Here is a 24326-nt window from a genome sequence, read left to right on the forward strand (position 1 = left end):
TGTTTAAAAGTTAATATGTAATAAAATATAACCACTGCCTACCTGTGACATTCCCCACCGTCACATGCCGCACATGCAGTCACCACTGGAGGCCAATGATTGGCTGCGGCGGTGTCTGTATTGTTATTTTTTGCAAAATATTTACAAAAATACCACTTTGCCGGACCCGGAACAGGTTGATCAGGTGTAGGTGGTCTGTACCCCTCCCCCTCCCCACTCCAGCCGGCCTGATTTATTACAAGGAAACGTCCTCTGACAGCTCAAGGATGAAAACGGCTGCTTTCTTCCAGAGATCTGAACTTGAGCCGTCGTCATGATGTCATGGAGAAGGCCTTGCTGCTGACTGGTGGTTTTCAATGACCTAGTGGTCAATTAAAGGGCCGGTATCGCTAAAGTCAAGGGCTTGTAACTGCGCATCCCTAATGTTTTTCCAGCAATTCCATTAAAGCCTGTGAAAATATCTGTTGGGGCCAATTATGGATTTGTTTGTGGTTTTATTAATTTTCTCTAGGTTTAGATTATTTTACGACGTGTGGCTGTGGGCGGGGACTTATTAATTTTTTTTTTTTGTTCCATGCGGAAATTGACACCTGCCCTGTCGTGTATGATATATATATATATATAATATTCATGTGCATGAGCTCTAACAGTCAGAATTCTGCAATGTGTCCCCTGCAGATTACAGCACCAGGACCGGTGACCTTCATCTCTCCCCCTCCAGGTGACGTCATGTGACTGCTGCTCCTTTGCTGTAGTGCAGTAAAGTGCTGTCTCTCCTCTACTTTCACACTCTTATTTGGTGCGGATCCGTGATAGATCTGCACAGATGGATCCGTTCAGATAATAAAACCGCATGCGTCCGTTCAGAACGGATCCGTCTGTATCATTTTTGAAAGTCAATGGAGGACACGTCCGTTTTTTTTTATTTATTTTTTCTATTTTGCCAGGTTGGGTCGTAGAAAACGGATCCGTCCCCATTGACTTGCGTTGTGTGTCAGAACGGATCCGTTTGGCTCAGTTTCGTAAGCAGCGTTTTTGGGGGCTTCCTCCAAAGCGGAACGGAGGCATTCTGAGCGGATCCCTTTTTTCCATTCAGAATGCATTAGGGCAAAACTGATCCGTTTTTGGACCGCTTGTGAGAGGCCTGAACGGATGTCACAAACGGAAAGCCAAAACGCCAGTGTGAGAGTAGCCTAATACTGTACAGACGCCCCCTCCCCCACCCACATCTGACTGATTGATTTGCTCCTATTGGATTTGTATTCATCCTGCGGAGTCCAGAAATAGATCTGAAGGAGACGGGAAAAGGCGCCTTTGACGTCCATCTTGTCTTTGTGAGCATCGGGCTTAACGCCTCGCCTGCCCCCAAATCCTACTGATCATTGATTCCCGCGGGGGATGCGGAGTACCTCCGGTTTCATCATTGTATTTCTCCCTGCAGCTCATATAGCGCCCACCTATTCCGCAGCACTGTAGCTTTTTTTTTTTAATTTTTAAATTTTTTTGTATTTTATGAGCCACGGTCGACGTTTTGTATCGCGGTGATGGCGTCCGATATCGGCCGGAGGAAGAAATGCGACTTGAGGCGGAGTGTTCCTAAGTTGCCCAGGTCTTATACACAGTGATGTCTCTAATACATGATTATTAGGGGTGTGCTCTTCCTGGCAGGGGAAGGGTTACAGCGTCCCCACCTGTCACTGAGGCACGGTGAAGGAATGTGGGGACGTTAACTCCGTGGGTGCTGACAGGCTTTCACTTGTGGATGATGACTTCATCGGCTTCTATCTGCCGGCCATGGGGGGGAGGGGGCGTTGGCGCACATCTCTGCGCCCACAATCTGCAGCATTCAGTAGGGAAATGCGTCCGCGTAGGAGGTCCCGGGTTGGGATCTGCTGATCCCTTTAGATTGTAAGCTCCGATGCCAAGCCACTTGCTTTTGTCTGTCATGTGATTTTTTTAATGTTTATTGTGATCTATTTAGTAAGGTCCTCAAGGCGTAAATTGACTATCATGAAGTATTAATATTTGTCAATGTATAAATCGGGAAAAGAACGGTCAAAATATATGAACCCCCCCCCCCCCCCCCCTCACAGCCATCACTAATGGACACAATTCATGCCTCCAAAAAATGCATAAATTTGCCCTAATGTATATGCAAATAAAATCTAATATTACTATGTAAAAGTATTAGGCCTCTTTCACACTAGCGTTGTTATTGGATCCGGCAGGGTTCAGCAAAAACGCTTCCGTTACTGATAATACGACCGTCTGCATCCGTTATGAACGGATCCGGTTGTATTATCTGTAACATTGCCAAGACGGATCCGTCATGAACTCCATTAAAAGTCAATGGGGGACGGATCCGTTTTCTATTGTGTCAGAGAAAACTGATCTGTCCCCATTGACTTGCATTGTGGGTCATGACAGATCCGTTTGGCTCCTCATCTCACGACTGAAAGAAAACCGCAGCCTGCTGCTGTTTACTCTCCGGTATGGGAACGCAACGGAATGCATTTTGGAGCGCTCCGTTCTGTTTAGTTACACTTTGTCCCCAATTGACAGTGGCGACAAAACGGAAGCATTTTTTTCACTGCTATTGAGACCCTATGACGGATCTCAATACTGGAAAATATAAACGCTGGTGTCAATGTGCATCAATAAAATAACGGATCTCAGACTGAAATGGCTCAAATGGATGCCAAATGAGCATAACTGATGCACAGGATCCGTTTTTTTTTCTTCTTTCTGTTCTTCTGACGAATCAGAAGAACGGGGAAAAGTAACAGTGATGTGCGCTCAGCCTGCCGTGCATTGGGGACCACAATGTCCGTGTGGCCAGTGCTGACGGATGCAGACCCGCTCAACTTGACTGGGTCTGCGCCGCAAAAAAAAAATTCTCCGGGAGCCCTCTGTAACAGTGCGTCCATGGCCTTCCACTCCGTATCTTCTGGATTGCGGATCCATTCAAGTGAATGGGTCCGCCTCCGTGAAACAGAGCGCACACGCAGGTGCCAGTGTATTATGGAGCAGCTGTTGGCGCATAAGCCCTCGTTATTGGTAATCTCCAGTCCGGCGGCGAGGTTCACTGTCGGACCGGAGATTGCAGTACTAATACTACTATTGTATTTGCTTATATATTAGGGCACATTACCGTAGATGTATTTTGGAGCCATGATTTGTGTAGATTAGCCGTAAAGGGGGGGGGGGGGGGGGGTATATATTTTTATCTTTTCCTGATTTGTACACTGAGAAATATGAATATATACTTTTGCCTTTAGGACCTTACTATATAGATGACTTTTTTGGATTTGGACTGGTCTGTAAGGCGAGGTGACAGTACTCGGCGTGATTTGACTTCATCTTGATTATTTTATCCGTATATCGCTGTGAGCCGTCCATTACTTTTAGGAATTGAGTTGAATTTTCATTCTAATTTGCATCCTCTGCCGGGATCCAGGGGTCCCCTTTAAGGTCGCCCAGTATGGCGGCGGGGTCCAGTATATGGTTCGTATACGTTATATATTTGTCTTCCAGTTTTGCCCTGGGGTCGTTCCCTGACTCTGGAGGGTTCAGCACAGTTTGTATTTGAGGACGTTGCCCCTGAGATCTCCGGACATGTTCGTGTAAGTAAACGGCGCTGAGCGAAGTCCTGCGGGGGGAGAGCGAGGCCGCCGCGCTCTATGCTGCTACATGGAGGTCACTGGAGGGTCCCCAACCCCCCACCAACAATGTATGTCTGCTGTGTCGCCGCGTTTCCTGCCTCAGTGTGTCATTACTGCTCTACTGTCCACATAATGGTTGTCTACGTGCGGATCACAGCCATGACGTGTGTGTGTGGCCCTTTTAACTAATCCCTGATACTCGGCGGATACGAGTATCGCTTCCAAGTATGATCAGAATATGGGGGGACTGTACCCTGCTATCCTCCCAATATGGGCTTGCTAGCCTCCAAGTATGTGGGGTTGGGGGGGCTGCGCCCTGCTAGCCTCCCAGTATGGGGGGGGGGCCCTGCTAGCCTCCCAGTATGGGGGGACTGGGCCTCTAATGGGCTCTATGCCCTGATATCTTTCCGATACGGGGGACTACTACCCAATTAATACACCCCTAGATAACAGGATTTATGCCCGATACGTATCCCCCTAGTACATGCCAGTAATGGCGGTGATGGGCCTCGTATGGATGCACCCCCTCCCGTACCTGACCCCCGGTAATGAATAAGTAATTGGCCTGTGTTTCTAGAGTCCTGGCATTGAGCCCCCTCCGTGTATGAAGGCGGCGGTGAGATTGCAGCACTGCAGAGCGGTTTTCCTGTGTCAGCGCTATTGTCAGACCGTCTTAAAGCTGCAGAGTCCTGAGGCTGGGAAGGGGGGGAGGGAAATCTTTGGGGTCCTGAGCGATTGATCTCCTGTAGATCATGTGGCATTTGTCGGCCCCTGCTGATAATGTTTGTCCACAGCAGTGCAATCACCATGGTGAAGGTGACGCCATCAGGCGGTGACAGATTACCGTCCTGCGCACTTCGCCTCCATGCCCCATTGAATCTTCTCAATGCGGTGGATTGCAGACTCTCTCCTTTCTGGGTGAACTTCAGGCCCTTTTGTCCTGAGGAATTCTCCTTCCCCTCGTCTTTGTTGTCTGGATTCCCAGATGGATCTTGTGTCGGGAGCTTTACATTCACTGTGGACAGAAGCGGGCGTGCGGCGAGGGGCCCCATGTGTTCATGGGGTGTGGTGACGGCCCCGATTCACTTGTTCTGCCCCTGGAAAACATCTTGCTTCCCTGACGTTGCAGTGGAATCACTTCTCCTCCATCTGAGTCTCTTCATTTTTCTTCTTGTAGAAATCAAAACCAGAAACCTGAGATGGCGACCAACGTCCTGTACGTGTAATGGGTGCCTGTCCTTTATTCCGTCAACACGCATGCTCTGCCGACTGCATGTGTGTGTGGTCTCTTTAATAATGCACCAATAACCTTAGATGGCTATCTCTCCCGAGCCCTCTGCATACATGCATGCTCAGCCTGGTGTTAATGGGAGATGGCTGAGAACATAAAGATGGGGCAATTGAAATCTAACCCACCCGACCCTTCTGTCCACGGGGTGAAGTCGGGAGGCCCCCCACATACACATTAGAGGGATGTTGCGTATTTATTGTAAAATATCTAGCCACCCTAAGGGCGCCACGTTTCTGTGTATGAGACCATTGACATAAGACGGCGTCAGCTGGCTGTCACGCGGCAGTCACACAGTTATGACGCAGCAGTTCTTAAAGTGGAGCTGTCCCCTCTCCCAACATGTCTCTTTTAGGAACTACTTGCATTTCCCCCCCATGGGAGCATCTATTCTTATGACTGTTTTGCCATTCCTCTATTATTCCTGCTGGAAGTTATGAAATAACTGCTAGCAGTTTGCAATGAAGGTCCATATTGGTGTTACCAGTTAGGGTGTGTCCATGCACAGTCTGACGTTATCCAATCAGTGTTAGACTATACACTGACACGTCTCCCCCCCCCACCCTGGTAACACCCATCTGGACCTTCAGTGCAGACTAATAGCAATTAATTCCTAACTTCTAGCAGGGATAATGGAGGCAATGCAGTAGTTACTATAACTGACCTGTTGGGAGAGGGGACAGCTGCTCTTTAAAGTGAACGTCGACTTGTGAGCTTGCAATCGTTTGCCAGATGACTGATTCCTACTATTCTTGTGTGGTTGCTCCTTGGCTGTGATCAGTCGCTCCAGCTTAGCTGCATTGCCTACTTGGGGTGTGAGACACACATCCCGGTCTCATCATTGGTTTAGGCTGCTGCTCCCCTTATGCTTTACACTGCAGCGCTGCTTGTTTAGCCTGTCTGCTGTGTTGTAGAAACACAATCCTTGCAGGAAGTCAGGGGATGGAGAACTACACAGAAGGATTGTTTGCTAGGAGTAAGTAAACCACCAGCAAAGAATAGAATATGGGGGAGCTTCTGGGGGGGATGTGATACATAGAGGAAGCATGTCTGACTGTAAGAACAGCCCCCCCCCCCCCCTTGTTAGGAAGTGACTCTGTATCCACCCCCACCCCACACTGATGCCAAGAATCCTGGAGAGCGCTCCGCAGTCATCCATTTCCAGAAATCACATTGCTGTGTGATCAGCGGCGCCTGTGTCTTCTGCCTGCTGCTCCTGTTCACGTGTCCAGGGATCTCTGCTGCTCTCCAGCCTTGCGTGAAGAAGGGAGAAGAAGAGAAAGACTTGCAGGTCATTTTTTGGGAATATCTCAGGAACGGTATGTCCTAGAGAGCTGAGACCCGGTCTAAAACCTCCCCGGACACCTGATGTACCTGTGTGCCAAATTTGGTGAAGATCGGTCCAGTCGTTTGGTCTTGCATAAAGAACAGACAGACAAACTCATTTTTATAATATAAGAGAGGAAGAGGAAAAAAAAAAAATATTATATATATATATATATATATATATATTTCATTCTATGTTTTATGAGCGGTGCCCCTTCTGACCTGGAGCTGTTCAGAGTGATGATGGGTGTATTGAAGATTGTTGCAACAATGTATTGTTTCTCCTAGTAACATGGGCTACAGGATGACGCCTAGAGCATTAGTCACGGCCAGCTCTGCACTGACACACCGCTTCCTTTCAATTCTTCGTCATTTTAAAGATCTCTGCTTCCTGTCGGTGGCTGAAAATCGTCCTGATGAAATACTACTCACCGTAGCGTTTGATACGGTTGTATCCAGGGTGGATGAGCTAAACTCGTCAATGCCACAAATCTCACAGTTCCCGTTCGCTGACGGCAAGCAGGGATCCTAAAAATGGCAAGAAATGAAGTCTTAAACTTCCTTAATTAATAAAGAAAATAAAGAAAAAATACATAATAAAGGTTCACATTAGAACTCTGCTCATCACCTTAAAGGGATTGTCCAGGATTTTGCTATGGAAGGCCTAGCCTCATGGTAGGCCATCGATATCAGATTGGTGGGGGTCTGAGAGGTCACAACCCCGGACAATCAGCTGTTAAGCTGTAGCTATGGCTCTGGAATTCCACAGCTCCCTCCATTGTGTAGTGGACAGAACTGGTAACTGCAGCATTGTTGCCTCCATTCTCTTCCATGGGAAGAGTTCTGCACTACAATGGACGGAGCTGTGGAGTTCTGGTGCCGTTGCCACATGGTAACAGTTGATCAGTAGGGGTGTTGGACAGATCTGCTATTGAAGACCTATCCTGAGGACACGCCCTCACTATCAAAATCCTAGACAACCCCTTTAAATCCACCAAGATGTTCAGCTTTCGGCAGTTTCCCTCGATCACCCGTCCTTTAATCTCCCGCTGACAGAATAGCGTGCAGATGCTTGTAGGTTTGGGGTGGGGGCGGTTTAGATTTCTTTATTTATTTTTTGATCCCCCTTTGTCTTATTCTTTTTATTAGTACCAATAAATGTGTCCTTTGTCATGTCATACCGCCGGGGGGAGTGTAATGGGGGCTTTTGTAGTGTTCATGTGATATCATGTTCTTGGGCGCCGCTGCGTGACTGATTACCCCCTCTCTGACAGGCTGAACCTGGGGGGGTAAAACTGCCGGATTCCTTTTATCCGGCCCTTTTCATGGGGGGGGTTGGGGGTCTGAAGAGAACTCGTCCCCAGGCCCAATCTTGTTCTTGTCTATATTCAGCCCGGAGCACATCACAAGTCAGACGTACCAGGGATCAGCGACCTCCAGCACTCAAACTACAACTCCCAGCATGCTCCATTCACTTCCATGGGAGGTCTGAGAACATTCAAGCAGTTGTGCATGCTGAGAGTTGTAGTTTCACCACAGCTGGCCGTAGAGTTGTAGGAGCCCGATGGACGGGCCCTTCAGCCTCCATCTGGCCAGTGTACCTCAATATTCCACAAAAAATAGTCTCTTCACCACATTTTCACTTAAAGGGGAACTCCTATGGACACCGGGGTCTATGGGAATTCTTACCTGAAGTCCTGAGCGCTTTGATCTCTCGGTCTCCATTATGCCACACCATGGCTTGTTTCAGGCCGGAGTCCTGAATCGGGTGACAACCACAAATCGCCATCGTCCTGTGTGGCCTGCTGCTGTCACGGAGAGCTCCTCCTGGCCACTTACCTGCTCCTGTAGATCTATAGCTATAATCTGCTTCCCCCCGCCCCCCCCCCCCCTTCCCAACCCTAAAGCCTCTTTCACACGGACAAGTTTTCTGCGCAGGCGCAATGTGTGAGGTAAACACATTGCACCTGCACTGAATCCGGACCCATTCATTTCTATGGGGCTGTGCACATAAGCGGTGATTTTCACGCATCATTTGTGCGTTGCGTGAAAATCGCAGCAAGCTCTATTTTGTGCGTTTTTCACGCAACGCAGGCCCCATATAAGTGAATAGGGCTGTGTGAAAATCGCAAGAAAGTGCGGATGCGGTGTGTTTTTATTTTATTTTTTTCACTCATGGTTGCTAGGAGACGATCATTATTAAAATCTACACAACACCTAACCCAAACCTAAACTTCTGTGAAGAACCAAACATGCCGATTTTTCTTGCGCATGTGCAAAACCCATTAAAATGCTTTGCACTCGCACGGAAAAATCGCAATGCATCCGCATAATATTCGGCCCTCACACGTGACGCCCGTGTGAAAGAGGCCTAAGGCTGCAGCTAGGAGACGACTAATGACCCTGCTTTCTGTCTCCAAAGACCGCGTTAAGGCTACATGCACACAACCGTATGTGTTTTGCAGTCCGCCCCAAAAAAATAAAGTTGACATCCGTATGCTTTTTTTTTTTTTTTCTTCTTCTTTATTTAAAGGGGACATGCACCATAACTATTTAAAGGTCTGTCTGGAGTGGAGCTATTCTACAGAATCCTATTATTCCTGTAATATTTTTGGTGCTCTGGTTCGGCTGCCTGAGATCACGGTCATGACTCTCACGGTGGCGCATTGTGCTGGGTATGAAGCCCGGGCGTCGCTCCGTCCTGGAAGCCACGGTGGGGTTCATGCAGCATCTGACCCCTACACGTTCCTCTAATGCATTTACACAATGTTAAACCATTATTGATCAGAAGAGCTGCAAACCCCCCATCGTTGTGCTGCATTATTCATGAGATGCAGCCCGTCCTTGAGGCACGAGGTACCCGATGTCTGACTGGGCAGCTTCTCGTGTACAGCTGAAGCGGTGGCTCCTCTGCTGATCGTGAGATCTCCATATGATCTGTCTGCTTCACTATGCTGATCTGAACCTGCATCATGTCGTCATCTTCTCTAGTCGCATCCAAAGCTGCATGTGCTGGCGGCACCCCCCCCCCAACAGATTGTGGAGCATGCATAAAATGCAAAACCATAAACCTGCAATCTCTCACCAAGGCAAGGCGTACTCTGCCGACCAGCGTGAGACCCTGTGGCATGGGGGTCTACTTATAGCCGACTAATTAGGCCCAACTGTGACCAGTTTAACATCAGATCGGCAGAACTGTAAATGCAGCTTTGGCTGTGAATGGAGCATAAGACCCGTAACTAGAGATGGTCCTAATTATTTGCCTTCTATGCGGTGTGAGGTAGCGGTATGTCGTCTGTGACCTCATCGCTCGCCGGTGACATCAGTTTAGGTCTTGGATGATTTCCTAATCTGATTGCTTCATAAAGTAACACAATCGACAACAAGTTTAATTGCCGTTCAATTACATAAGTTTCCTTTCTGCAGACGGTCGGTGAGATGGCCTGCGGGCGAGGAGCGGCGTCTGTACGTGTTTCCACACACCCCAATGCTTAGAAAAGGCAGGAGACTCATGTCGGCGCTACCAGGTGGAGGCGTGCATCACATCCAAAGCCTGTAATAGAGAGATACTGTAGATTAGATGGGCAAAGTGGAAGAAAAAATATTATTTTTAAAGGGACAGTTTCCCATTTATGTATGACCTTCTGATCTGTTCTATTCCCAGGCAAATCAAATAACTCGTATGTCTGTGACGGGGAGCTATCATCCCCCAATTTAAAAGGCCCTTAAGGCTCTGCTAGACTCCTCTACAGGTATACCCCCCAGATACCTTAGCAGCGTATCTTACTTGAGAACATAGGATCAGACATGCTGAATCTCAACATGACCGATCCTTTCCCCCCAATATTTGCTATCAGGACTGCTGGGACTCCCACTGATCACAAGAACGGGGGCTCCGTGCCCCCTGCAGCCCCTCTGAAATGAATGTAGCGGCCGTTCATATATTCATGCGGCTGCTCCATTCATTTCTATGGGGATTCTTGATGGCAGAACGCTATTCTCGCGTCTTGTGATCGGTGGGGGTCCCGGTGGTAAGACCCTCACCCATCTGATCGTTTATCCCCTATCCCAGGGATCAGCAACCTCCGGCACTCCATCTGTTCAGAAACTACAATTCCCAGAATGCTCCATTAGGAGCATTCCAGGAGTTATAAGAACTGCTGAGCATGGTTGCATGCTGGGAGTTGTAGTTTCACAGCAGCTGGAGTGTCAGAAGGTTGCTGACCTTGTCCTATCCTGTGGCTAGGAAATAACGGAATGTAACTGGAATACCCCTTTAAATGTCTTTGGTTTTAACACTTTCAGCATTGGTAAGTGTGCAGCAGAAAATCTGCAGCCTAGCCACCAGATGTGAGCGTCCCTTAGCCATGGCCTGGTAAACCTGATGGTCATTCATCCTTTGTAGAGTTCTCCCATAAAGACGTATCTGGTCGATGACAAGTGAATGTGTCATGTTCTGTACTGAAGTAATTAAAGGGGTATTCCGGTTGTTAAGCTATCTCCTATCCACAGCAGTAGGACCATCTGTGGATAGATTTTTGTTTTTTATTTTTACCCACTTGACTACCCCTTTAAGTGATTTCGCCGTGTCTGCTTGCTGTTCCTCGACGTTCTCCTGCCCATCCCCCCCCAACCGTCCCTAAGCTTCTGTTCTATTAATGGCGTCCTTTTTAGGTAACCCTCCTGCAGTGATTTGGTTAGAGCAGCCATGGAGGGATGGATACAGACAGGGGCGTAGCTATGGGCTCATGGGCCCTGGTGCAGGGGTTCAGCTTGGGCCCCCCTTCCTTCCGTGCTATGGGGGCAGGGAAGCACATAGCATTCGTGCTGCCTGAGGCAAAAACCTCACCCCCACCCCCGCCATGCCAAATTCTTGACCTAACCCCTTCCCTCCAGCCAGAGGGGTAACTTGACCAGCATGCACTTTCTATAATGCCAGTGTCTTCTTATGCGGCACAAGGGTCTTTGGGCCCCTTCAGGCTCCTGGGCCCGGTAGCGACTGCCACCTCTGCACCCTGGATACAGATCAGTCTGCTGCAGCGTCCTGTAAACCGCACACGGAGGAGCTTGTGTGTCAGGACTGTATATGGAGGCCCTCTGCTGAGGTCACGTGTTTTTCCTGATCCCACATATAGAAACCCTCCGGCTGCATACTTGTGGATCCACCTCATGGAACAACCTCACGTGGAAGAAACTCTCCAGAACCCTACCGGATCTGTTCTTGTGACCGACTGACTCCGCGTTTAGGTTTTGTTACCATAAAGGGGAACACCGCAGAATATCGAAAGCTCATTGAATCGCCCAATTCCCTGCCATCCCCACGTCTTTTGCTGCATCAGTGCCAAAAAAAAAAAATTGCAAAATTTGCCAAATCCCTTCCCTCTGATTCTAGAAGTAAAATGTGTTCTAGAATATTATTTATTATTTTTATATATATATATTATTTTTTAACAGCTCTGCTTGCTGTCTTGGAATGGAGGCTAAAACATATCTTGCCTATACGTGCTTGTCACCCTGTATCCACATAGACGAGTCTAAATGCGTGAGCCGCACAGATCTCTCCTCCTTCTGGAGTTATACATTTACGGTAATCGTTTCTATATCGCCAACCTATACCTCAGAGGTGGACATCAATGCCTTTCCCCATTGGGGCTCTAAACGCCAAACGAACATATCAGGCTTTTGCTTATGATGATGATTCATGGTAGAAAACCCTCAGCTCTGCGAGCAGGACTAGTTTCCGTCTCGGAAACATCTAATCTCAGCCACTGACCCTGTTTTTCTTTCGGGAGAGGCTGGTTCCATGAAAGTGTTAATTAGAAATGTTCTTATTAGGGTTTGGCATGAACTGGGAGGAAGTAACTGGGTGCAGAGCAGTGATGAGGAGGAGATCGAGCCCAGAGGAAGTGGTTTCTGGGGGGGGGGGGGGGGGGGGGGAGTCTGTATACACATTAATATCCATGGCGCAAAACGGAAAGGGGTTTTCTAACGTTTGATCATGTGAAGAAAACTTCTGCAATTTAAAAAAAAAAAATATATTTCTTTACTATTTGAGGAACAGTCATTGGGGTCGATTTATCAAAACTGGTGTAGAGGAAAACCGGCTTGGTTGTCCATAGCAACCACAGCTCCTTTGAAAAATGAAAGGTGGAATCTGATTGGCTGCTGTGGACCACCAAGCCAACCACTCAGATTCTAGCTTTCATTTTTCATTGGAGGTCTGAAAAAAGGTGGCATCTGATTGGCTGCAATGGACAACTAGGCCAGTTCTACTTCATACCAGTCTGATCAATCTTCCCCATTGTTTATAGCTGGAGGCCGAAAACCTGTACAAAAGGTAATACCTCTCACAGGTGAGGGTTTGTTACAGTTGTATCCAGTCAGGACTTCAGACTGATAAAATGTAGCTAACATTGCAGATTAAGGCCTTATTCACACTGTGATGACATCTGTGACTTGATGGTCAGTGGTTCATCCGGGAAGGATCCGTTTTTTTTATGCCCTATTTCATGGACATAGGCTGAAAATTTTGTTTCCAGAACGCCCCCTATTAGTGGTCTATGTAAAGCCCTGACAGAACTCGGGGAGCATCCATGTCCTGTCTGTGATTGTGCGTGAGGGATCCGAAATAACGGAGCGAACGTGGCGTGCTTGGTTAAACTATGGTTTAACATGCAGATTCCCCATTAAACTCCATGGGGAAGTTCTGCGTGCATTTTAGTGCGAAATCGGCGCCCAAATCCTCGTCCAAAATCCTACGTGTGAACCTAGCTATATTGCAAGGGAAGAATAGCGCAACATGCAGCATTATTTTCCCCGCCGCAATTTCGGATGTTTTTGTGTTCCAGACAGAAATGTGAACAGCACTTTATTCAGAGGTTTGTCCGGACTGGATGCAATTGTAACAAACCATCAGCTGTGAGAATTATTAGAGACATGCTTGAATGTAGGGAATGAGTGTTCCCATTCACTGACAGCCAGCAGAAACCCCTTCAAACTGTGTGCCTCCATTTTTATGGAGGGTGGATGAGGGGAGTTGTAGTTGCATGATGTTAGCTGCCGATGTCATGCTTCAGGAATTGTAATGTGAGTGACTGGTCGGATCGGCTTGTAGTGGGGGGGGGGGGGGGGGGGTGAATAATATTGGCGCCGGGAGGAATCCGCCATTGGAAACCGTGCGCCGATTGCTTTCATGATGTGATCCGGAGCCAGGACTCATCGGGAATCCTCTGGCGCTCGGCGTCATGCTCTCACATCACCGGGGTGTGTCCCATCGGGCGTGCCCAGCACCTTGACGGTTACAAATCCCTGTAAATCTCCTCCGATCTCGGCGCAGACGGCCCTTGCAGGGTTGAGTAAAGCCCTTTTTGATTCCGTCCTCTTTAATAGATTACATCATTTGTCCTTCATTATCCCGACGCTTCCTGCAGTGAATGACACCCGAGTGGAGAGGAAACCTGTAGAGAAAAGCGCCATTAGGCGAGGCGTTGTACGGAGACTGACACGCTTCCATAAATCTAGAAGAGTCTACGTTCCAGAGGTGTCCGGGAAAGCAGGGTGACAACCCTCCTGCTCCATGGGGTCTAGTATCCAGCTTTCCCGTATTCCCGACTGGCAGGTTGTTTGGCTTTAGAAAGAACTTGCTGTCAGTGAATGGAAACCAAGTCTTTGCTGCATTGTATTCAGCCTACTCTAGACAATCCTCTGTGAATGAAACCAGTCAGATAGTTCCACTGCCCTGGACAGTTTGTTACATTCTACACATACTAGTACATTGTAACAATCTGCGCTGATACATTGTAACGATCTGTCAGAAGAGGAGGGAGATGTGTGCTGCTGATGGGTTTAGCTCAGAATTGTCTAGACCAGGGATGCTCAACCTGCGGCCCTCCAGCTGTTGTAAAACTGCAACTCCCATCATGCTCGGCTGTAGGATAATGGCTGTAGGCTTTCCGGGTAGACTTCATGCAAGTGTAGCAAACTCTCAGCTGTGACCTTTTTAGTTCTGGACAGGTTTACAGCTGCTGGATGTCAATGGGAATGCCTCCATTCACTGATGGCAAGCAGCGATCATGACTATGGTGAGGAATTGACTTAGGCTACATGCACACGACCATTGTGTGTTTTGCAGTCTGCAAATTGCGGATCCACAAAACGCAGATGGCGTCTGTGTGCGTTCCACAGTTTGTGGAGCGGCACGGACAGACATTAATATAACTGCCTATTCTTGTCCGCAAAACGGAACGGAGCAACGGATGCGGACAGCACACTGAGTGCTGTCGGCATCTTTTGCCGCCCCATTGAAGTGAAAGGGTCTGCATCCGAGCCACAAAAACTGCGGCTCGGATGCAGACCAGAACAACGTTCTTGTGCATGAGGCCTAACAAAGGAAAGAATCTTATCAAAGGTTTTACACCAATAAAAAAAAAAAAAGTTGCGGTTTTCATTTAATTTTACGCCACTTGTGGCCCTTTTGCAGAATGGGTGTGGCTTAGTGGGGCGTGGCCCAAAACTTTTATTATCGTTTACACCAGAAACTATCGTAGGTGAATTGACTCCAGTCCATGGCGGACTTCCAGAAGATGCTCCTAAACTTATCAAGAAGCCTGCGCCTCTTTCTATGTATGAATTTTTGGGGCTACACGGCCATCTTGGCCTTGACACCTGTCGTGTGACCCAGGATCATTGTGTAATAGTGCAGCCGCCGCCAAACTGAATGTGGTTGCAGCGTCGCTCAAGTTGCCACCACCGCAGAATCGGGGGGGAGGGAATCTAGCGGTATTCACCATTCTGGCGTCTCAATCACTGCAATTTGCACTAGTGTTGCGTCCAAGATCTCCACTTAGCCCCGGCCTTAGAAAGCTAAAAGGGGTTGGTCCATCTGGGACATTGATGCCATGAATGTAAAATAGGTGGGGCTCCCACATCTGGAGCCTGCTGCTATCCTACAGTATGGGACCCCCTGAAGTGAACAGAGAACCGCTCCGCATGCGCGGCCACCTTTCCGTTAACTGCGCGTTCTGAAAATGGTCAACAGAGCATGCTCGGCTGTTTTCAGAAGTCCCATAGCGGTGAATGGAGAGCGCAATGCTCCGTTCTCCGCTATGGGATTGCCAGAAATAAACGACCTAGCGCTCGGCTATTTGCTGAACTCCCGAAGTGGTGAACGGAGGGTGGCTGCGCATGCACAGATGTTCTCTGTTCACTTCGATGGTGCAGGTCCAATCTGTGGCACGAACGCCTATCCTAGCTTTATGCCATCAATGGCTGAGATTGGAGTAACCCTTTAAGGGTCCATTCAGACGTCCGCATCTGTTCCGCAATTTTGCGGAACGGGTTCGGATCCATTTATTTTCAATGGGGCCGCAATGTGCTGTCCGCATCCCCATTTGCAGATCCGCACTTCCGTTCTGCAATTGCGGACAAGATGCAGAACGCACATTGCAGGTGTCTGTGTTTTACGGATCTGCAAGACGCATACAGACGAGTGAATGGACCCTAACACGTTCCCTCCTTGGTTACAGTCGGGGATTCTCATCTCCTGCAAGGATCCCTTCTAAGATTTCGGCTTAGATGGTATGTAGATGAATTTCACGCTGCAGCTGTCTGGTAAATATCCCGGGGCTGGAATGTGAGGAGGTTCCCGGCCTCGGCCCGTATATAGACTGGTTCCTCTGGATGCCTATGGTCTGAAGGGGTTGTCTGCCTAACCCCCCCCCCCCCCCAAAAAAAATATTTTCATTATGGCCCTTAAAGCAAATAAATAGAGATGAGCTAATTTCATATTTTGAAATTCGTTCACGCTTTGTTTACTGGTAAAAGGTGAATTGCGTTATGGATTCCGTTACCACGGACCATAACGCAATTCTATGACGGGATGCCTTTAGAGGCATTCCGTTATTCATTCCGTCATGATAGAAGTCTATGGGCTGCAAAACGGATCCGTCCCGTTTCCGTTATGCAGGAGAGAACTCGATCAGGAGAGGACTCCCCTGCATAACGGAAACAGGACGGATCCGTTTCGCAGCCCATAGACTTCTATTATGACGGAATGAATAACGGAATACCCCTAAAGGCATCCCGTCATAGAATTGCGTTATGGTCCGTGGTAACGGAATCCATAACGCAATTCGCCTTTTACCAGTAAATGAAGCGTGAACGAATTTTATAACCATGAAATTCTCTCATCTCTAAAAATAACCTAAACAAAAAATAAGCCACTCTCCGATCCACAGCCACTTTGTTCCACTTAACTGCCGCTTCCGTTACTGATAATACGACCGTCTGCATCCGTTATGAGCGGATCCAGTTGTATTATCTGTAACCTAGCCAAGACGGATCCGTCATGAACTCCATTGAAAGTCAATGGGGGACGGATCCGTTTTTCTATTGTGGCAGAGACTTGCGTTGTGGGTTATGATGGATCCGTCTTGCTCCACATCCCAGGACGGAAATCAAACCGCAGCCTGCCGCTCTCCGGTATGAGAACTGAACGGAAGCGTTTTTTTGAACCCTATGACTGATATCAATACTGGAAAATAGAAACGCTAGTGTGAAAGTAGCCTTAGGTGGGGTCCTGCTTTAAAACTACAAGTCCCAGCCAGTCCTTTCAAGTGCATTCATACAACTTCACGCATCCATATGTCCGTTCTGTAACACCGCAAAAAAATAAAAAAATAGAACGAGGTCTTTTTGCATCCGCGCTACATTTTTTACGCATTAGACCGATTTAATTTCTGCAAAAACTGCAGCGCATTGTGTGTTATCTGCAGGTCTGTCCTGGAAAAACAGACAGAACAGACGTTTTGACTATGGGGCCCGAGGAAATTGCGGCATGCACGCGACCAGTATCTATATTTCGGTTTGCAGACCGCGGAATACTTACGGTTGCGTGCATGAGTCCTAAGCTGTACGGCACGCTCTGTTGTAGGAGGGCAGGGAAGGGGTTAATTTCCCGTGCCAGGCTGCCGGCCTTCGCATGCGATGACTGCACAGGTAGGTCGTATTCCCAGTCCGCCATCGGCAGGCCAGGTGCCCTTGCTGAGCAGTGATTTACGGCCGGCGAGGAGGGGCTCTTATCAGTTTAATGCTTCCTTTGGACATCGTCCAGGAAATGCAGCTTGGATTAAAAATCAGCAGCTGGCGGCTCGGCGGCCTGTGATTACAAGTCTGCGAGGCCTGGCGGACGCTTAGAGCGCTGACCGCCCGTACAATGGCATTACCAGCGGTGCGGACAGCAGTTCTTGCAGGTCCCTGTACTAAAAATATACAATATTGTACTGAAGACCACCTGCTGATAAATGTGACCCCGAATCTGACAGACTGCGCCCTCCGCCGATATAGAAGATACTTGAGCCTCAGGCATGGGAAACGATCAGAAAGCTTGTCCATCACCTGCAACAGCTAAACTGAGTCTCTACAATGAAGGGGGCAGCTATCTCTGTAACGGAGAAGACTGTACGGTGCCTGGTGTAAAGACTGAGACTGGCTCCGTGCAGACACTGAACAAGCAGAGGATGTTGGTAGAGCTCAGCCTTGAAGTATAATACCGGCTGAAGCCCCAGATAAATAAAGGATAAGTAATGCATGTACACAGTGACTGCACCAGCAGAATAGCGAGTGCAGCTCTGGAGTATAATACAGGATGTAACTCGGGATCAGTACAGGATAAGTAATGTAATGTATGTACACAGTGACTGCACCAGCAGAATAGTGAGTGCAGCTCTGGAGTATAATACAGGATGTAACTCAGGATCAGTGCAGGATAAGTAATGTATGTACACAGTGACTGCACCAGCAGAATAGTGAGTGCAGCTCTGGAGTATAATACAGGATGTAACTCAGGATCAGTACAGGATAAGTAATATAATGTATGTACACAGTGACTGCACCAGCAGAATAGTGAGTGCAGCTCTGGAGTATAATACAGGATGTAACTCAGGATCAGTGCAGGATAAGTAATGTATGTACACAGTGACTGCACCAGCAGAATAGTGAGTGCAGCTCTGGAGTATAATACAGGATGTAACTCAGGATCAGTACAGGATAAGTAATATAATGTATGTACACAGTGATTGCACCAGCAGAATAGTGAGTGCAGCTCTGGAGTATAATACAGGATGTAACTCAGGATCAGTACAGGATAAGTAATGTAATGTATGTACACAGTGACTGCACCAGCAGAATAGTGAGTGCAGCTCTGGAGTATAATACAGGATGTAACTCAGGATCAGTACAGGATAAGTAATGTAATGTATGTACACAGTGACTGCACCAGCAGAATAGTGAGTGCAGCTCTGGAGTATAATACAGGATGTAACTCAGGATCAGTGCAGGATAAGTAATGTATGTACACAGTGACTGCACCAGCAGAATAGTGAGTGCAGCTCTGGAGTATAATACAGGATGTAACTCAGGATCAGTACAGGATAAGTAATATAATGTATGTACACAGTGATTGCACCAGCAGAATAGTGAGTGCAGCTCTGGAGTATAATACAGGATGTAACTCAGGATCAGTACAGGATAAGTAATGTAATGTATGTACACAGTGACTGCACCAGCAGAATAGTGAGTGCAGCTCTGGAGTATAATACAGGATGTAACTCAGGATCAGTACAGGATAAGTAATGTAATGTATGTACACAGTGACTGCACCAGCAGAATAGTGAGTGCAGCTCTGGAGTATAATACAGGATGTAACTCAGGATCAGTACAGGATAAGTAATGTAATGTATGTACACAGTGACTCCACCAGCAGAATAGTGAGTGCAGCTCTGGAGTATAATACAGGATGTAACTCAGGATCAGTACAGGATAATGTATGTACATTGACCCTGCTGTATGTTACATAGAGGCTATATCATGGGGTTCAGCTTGTTGGTTACCATGTTATTTGTGTACCTCCTGGTGACATCCTGTGTTTAGCGCAGTATTTGTGTTGTGTTCGGGAAGTGTCGCCCTCCTCAGGGGTTCGTGCTGATTACTTACATTCCAGCACTGTGTGTAATGTGTGAACAAGGTGCTTCTTGCTGGGGGTTAGTCATGAGCGGCAGGAATGTTACATGGCATGCCTGAGCCGCTTATCACCCTTTAATTCTGCTTGTCATTTATCAAGGGGAATCTAGAAGCTGACGCTGCGCCCATGTCCCTTTCTGCAGGGCTCGGCGTCCTCAGAAAACACTGCAGTGCGAGGACGTTAATATCCGCCCTGTGTGCAGGGTATTGTACCTGCCGCCCTGGAGTACCTAAGGTGGCCGTTTTGCAAATTTGGGGCATTTCCACGGTTGTGGTGACTCGCAAGTCACTTTGTGATCTTCGGTTATGCAAAGTGTGTCTTGCGCCAAAGTCGCCAAAATGTGGGCCTGTGTGTACTGGAGCGTAGAACTACATTATAAAGGGCATCTGTCAGCAGTTTTGTGCCTCTGACACCGGCTGACCTGTTACATGTGCCCTTGGCAGCTGAAGGAATCTGTGTTGGTCCCATGTTCCTATGTACCCACATTGCTGAGAAAAATTATGTTTTTAATATATGCAAATGAGCCTCTAGGAGCAACGGGGGCGTTACCATTACACCTAGAAGCTCTGCTCTCTTGCCCTCTGCACTTTGACAGGGCCAGGCAGTATAAATGTGGTCACAATTCAAAGTGTAGAGAGTGCGGCAGTTGCAGAGAGAGCAGAGCCTCTAGGTGTAATGGTAACGCCCCCATTGCTCCTAGAGGCTCATTTGCATGTATTAAAACATAATTTTTCTCAGCAATGCGGACACATAGGAACATGGGACCAACACAGATGTCTTCAGCTGCTAAGCGCCCATGTAACAGGTCAGCCAGTGTCATAGAGACAAAACTGCTGACAGATGCCTTTTACGGTTTTGGACATAGTGCAAGAACTGATTTACAGCCCCCCGTTGCTAGTGACTTGGTCTTTTCCACCAGTGACTGGGGTAGGTTCTTTTTAGGATGCAGTTCTTCTTCCCCCCCCCCCCCCTCTGTTGGTCACTTGGTCTCTTCCACCAGCGATCCGTGTAGGTTCTTTTTTAGGATGCAGCCTGCCTGTGGAATAATGCGTGAGCGGCAGTGTCCTCCAGAGCTGCGCTCGTCTCTTTCCCCCTTGTGAATATTGCATCAGTCTCCACTCTCTCTGATAAAATCATTTGCTCATGAAATGCCTGGAATGCGGCTAAAATAGAGACATATTTCAGATGCCGCAATATGGAGCCACGGACTGCCGCCCTCCTGGGGGATTGGAAGTTGTCCAAGAGCTGAGGAAGGCGATCTCTTCATCTTCTTTCTTGACTCTGAAAGACTTTTCTAAATTTAGTCTGTGCTCGAAACAGAATCTGGAGCAGAAAACGTCCATGATTATCAGCTTCCCTAAACGTCCTTTATAGTCGTCGTCCGTCCCCCCCCCCCCCCCCCCCCCGTCCATGTAGTCACCACATGGTCTCCTGTCCTGTCCTACAATTGCCTGCACCGAGCCCAGGCCTCAGAACTCCATAGAAATGAATGGAGCATGTTGGGAGTCAAGGTTTCACCACAGCTGGAGCGCCAGTGGTTAACCATCACTGGCCTATAATGTAATTCATCCTGAGCCTCCTGGTTCATGAGAGAAATGTAAGAAATGCAGTGAAGACCCCCCCCACCCCCCCAATTTGTATCCACATGCGTGATCTTTCTCTCGCTGTGTAATGGCGTCACAGGATGGATGGACGGGCCCTGTGTAGGTGACCAGCTCCGGAATACGTATTGATGGGAACGCGTTGATTGGGGCTTGAGTGTTGGCTTTGTCTCCTCCATAGATATTTCAGCTCCATTGAAGTGAATGAGGATGAGCTGCAGTGCCACACGACCTAAGGACAGGTGTGGGGCTGTTTTTTTTTAATCCTGGACAGCCCCTTTAAATTATATATTTTTTTTCAACTAGCCATCCAGTGACGGCTGCAGTCCACCGCCGGCTTTTATGTATGACATATGCTTTTACTTAAAGGGTTATTCCAGTTTTTATATCAATTTGGCCGGTAGAGTGCTGATCGTAAAGCCCCTCACTTGCTCCCTGATTCTCTGCTGGGTCATATGCCGCTTGGAGACAGGTCCCAGGTCAGGCCAGTGGTTGGCTGCAGTAGTGCAGGTGACCCTGTCCAGATGTGCACAGGCCAGTGTTCGGCTGCAGTAGTGCAGGTGACCCTGTCCAGATGTGCACAGGCCAGTGTTCGGCTGCAGTAGTGCAGGTGACCCTGTCCAGATGTGCACAGGCCAGTGGTCGGCTGCAGTAGTGCAGGTGACCCTGTCCAGATGTGCACAGGCCAGTGGTCGGCTGCAGTAGTGCAGGTGACCCTGTCCAGATGTGCACAGGCCAGGAATTGGAAGTATCCAGACTGGACTTCCCAGCGCTGGAATGGAGCGGGGAGCAGGCGTGTCCTTTTTCGCTCCAACGTCTGTGCTGTGCTGGCTGATTCGAATAGTGACTTATAAGCTGGAGTAACCCTTTAAGGAGTCGAAACACATTAGAACCTCCGATTCCAGGAGATCCTTGTATTTTAAGATGTCCGGCTCAGGTTCGTTTGTCACGGGAGAAAGTGTGTGTGTGTGTGTGTGTGTGTGTGTGTGTGTGTGTGTGTGCCGAATTTCGACATGCTGATCCTCAAGTTGAATGGGTCTGGATCCATTGTGGCAGCTGCACGGATGGTGCCCATGCATTGGGGATCACAAATTGTGGCCCCCAATACACGGAACGGCCAAGCAACTGCCGTGTGCATGACACCTAATGCGGTGGAACATTGCACTGGAGGAGATGTAGAGGTTTGGGAGCTCCCTGCAGCCATTGATTGGAGGCCTCTGTACTGCAGACACTGAACCAGCAGGAGCTACTACAGCCTGAGAGCTACTGCAGAATGGAACTAGATATAAGATGATCCTGAAGTGTGTGTCCAACCTTTCACCAGTTTCCTTACTGACTGTTTTTTTTTTTTTCTCTTTGCAGGTGGGAGGAAGAGTTGGCCAAGAGGTCAAACCTACAATCCATGGTGGAGACCCTCCAAGAGGTAAGTGATGGGGAGCCTGCAGAGACGTTCTCCCGACGCAGGTGTGAACGTGTCTTTCATGGCTCCTCGTTGTTTCCCTCAGGAGGCCCAAGAGGCTTATAATGTCCATGATGAGCTCAACGAGAAGATCGAGCGGCTGAAGTCCGAGCTGGTGGTCTTCAAGGGTCTGATGAGTGATGTAAGTCCCATCCATGTGATCACTGCCGAATGTTTAACCCTCACCGCTTCTTCTGTGGGAGATACTGAGCTGTAATGGTATCTCATCCCACCCCCCTCGTTATAGACCACTCACCCCGCTTGTCCATTAGCCGGTCTGGCACTTGAATGGGCTCATTGCATCTTGGGTTTAGGTTTGTGGTGGACGACCCTGAGAAGGAACGCCGTTTGCTGTGTGTGACTAACCGATGCTACATGCATGAAGGCGTCTCTGCAGGCATCCAGGACGGAGCATGTGAGCTGACACTCTTCTGTGGGTAGCCGCTGCAGCCCACGTACAATTACTATCAGGTCCATCTCCTGTAAAGTAGTCCTGTGAATCCATCATCGATTTAATTGCTGGTATTTAACTTGGGTTTTCTCAGCTTTCTTAGTGAACAGTTCAACACCTTTCTAATACACAGATCCTTCCTGACTTTTCACAGCTGAGGGTTTGTTACAATCGTATCCAGTCTAGGCAATCCTCTGTGAGCTGAACACTTCGGGCAGCGCAGATTCCTTTCTTGATCTGGTTGTTGGTTACAATTTGTCTGGAGTGCAGGCTGCTGGTCTAGACTAGATACAATTGTAACAAGTTTTGTCCAAAGTGGGGATTGCCCCTGAACCCTGTTCGTTATAGAAAGCTTAAAGGCTATGTGCACCCTTTGGGGCAATTTTTCTTTTGTACTATTGCATTGTACTTTTGAGCTAAAAAAAAATAATTAATTGGTCTTTATTAAAAATATGGAGCCCTTTTTTGTGTACAGAGCTGAGATTCTCTAGTAGCAGCCTGTGGATTTTCTCTCTGCTTCATCAGCCCAGGAGCTGACTGGCTCCTTGTCTCTGCTCTCTGACATTCTAAACGCTCGTTATAGGGCAGTTCTTATCTTACTGATAAGAATGTGACTTAAATACGTGTTTATGACCTCTTAGAGGTTTAGAGATGACCGGGCACAAAGTGAAAGTACCAGTCACACAGCTAGACAAACAGTTAACCTTTGTGACAGAACAGCTCAATATTTTTAATAAAGGCCAATTTAAAAAAAATTATTTTTAGCCAAAAATGAGTAACGTGCAATCATAAAAAAAAAATTGCCTCCGGAGGTGTACATAGCCTTTAAAGAGGACCTTTCATCAATTTGTACTAAAATCAATACCTCATGTTGTAGGCAAAGATTAGGTGATGTCATCGCGCAATTTTTTTTTTCTTTTTAAACTGATCTGCTCCTCTGTTGCGGCACTCTGCCTCCCGTTCTGTTTTGGCGCCCTGTATGCTAATCAATAGCATCGGTATAGGGAGGAGGAGACGGCAGTGTTTTTCAGGGGGCGTCTCCTTCTCCGTGGCTGTGAGATGTCCAATCGCAGCAGACTGTGCCACGGCCATTGAGAAAAAATTGTTCACCATCTCCTAATCTTGGCCTACAAAGTGAGGTATTGATTTTAGAAAGTACAAACTGATGAAGGGTCCTCTTTAAAGGGGTTTTTCAAATATTTAATATTGGCTATCCTCAGAATTGGTGATCAGTGGGGGGGTCTGAGACCCGGGACCCCCACGATCAGCTGTTTGAGGAAGCCAGGGTGTTTCGGTGACCTCCTCGCGGTTTACTAAGCACAGCGCCATACATTGTGTAGTGGCTGCGCCTGGTATTGCAGTTAAGGCGGATTCACTTGAATGAGACTGAGGTGCACCTAGGTCTTGTGAAAGGCATGATGGGTCATCAATATAAATAAAATTGGACAACCTCTTTAAAGGGGCTGTCGGAGTTTAAAAAAACCTATTCTTACTGGTTCAAACCCCCCTCTTCTCCAGCAC

The 24326-nt window shown here is 47.9% G+C and overlaps 1 protein-coding gene across 2 annotated transcripts in view; it reads left to right on the plus strand.

Moving 5' to 3' along the window:
• The window catches only part of IFFO2 (intermediate filament family orphan 2), a 54491-nt gene that overhangs the window by 11348 nt on the left and 18817 nt on the right, over positions 1 to 24326 (plus strand). For both annotated transcript variants that reach the window (XM_040422846.1, XM_040422853.1), the window contains exons 2-3: positions 22258 to 22318; positions 22401 to 22496. In XM_040422846.1, coding sequence (XP_040278780.1) covers positions 22258 to 22318; positions 22401 to 22496 — 157 coding nt within the window. The remainder of the gene's footprint in view (positions 1 to 22257; positions 22319 to 22400; positions 22497 to 24326) is intronic.

The sequence above is a fragment of the Bufo bufo genome, chromosome 1 (genome assembly GCF_905171765.1).
Source record: "Bufo bufo chromosome 1, aBufBuf1.1, whole genome shotgun sequence".
Taxonomy (NCBI): Eukaryota; Metazoa; Chordata; class Amphibia; order Anura; family Bufonidae; genus Bufo; species Bufo bufo.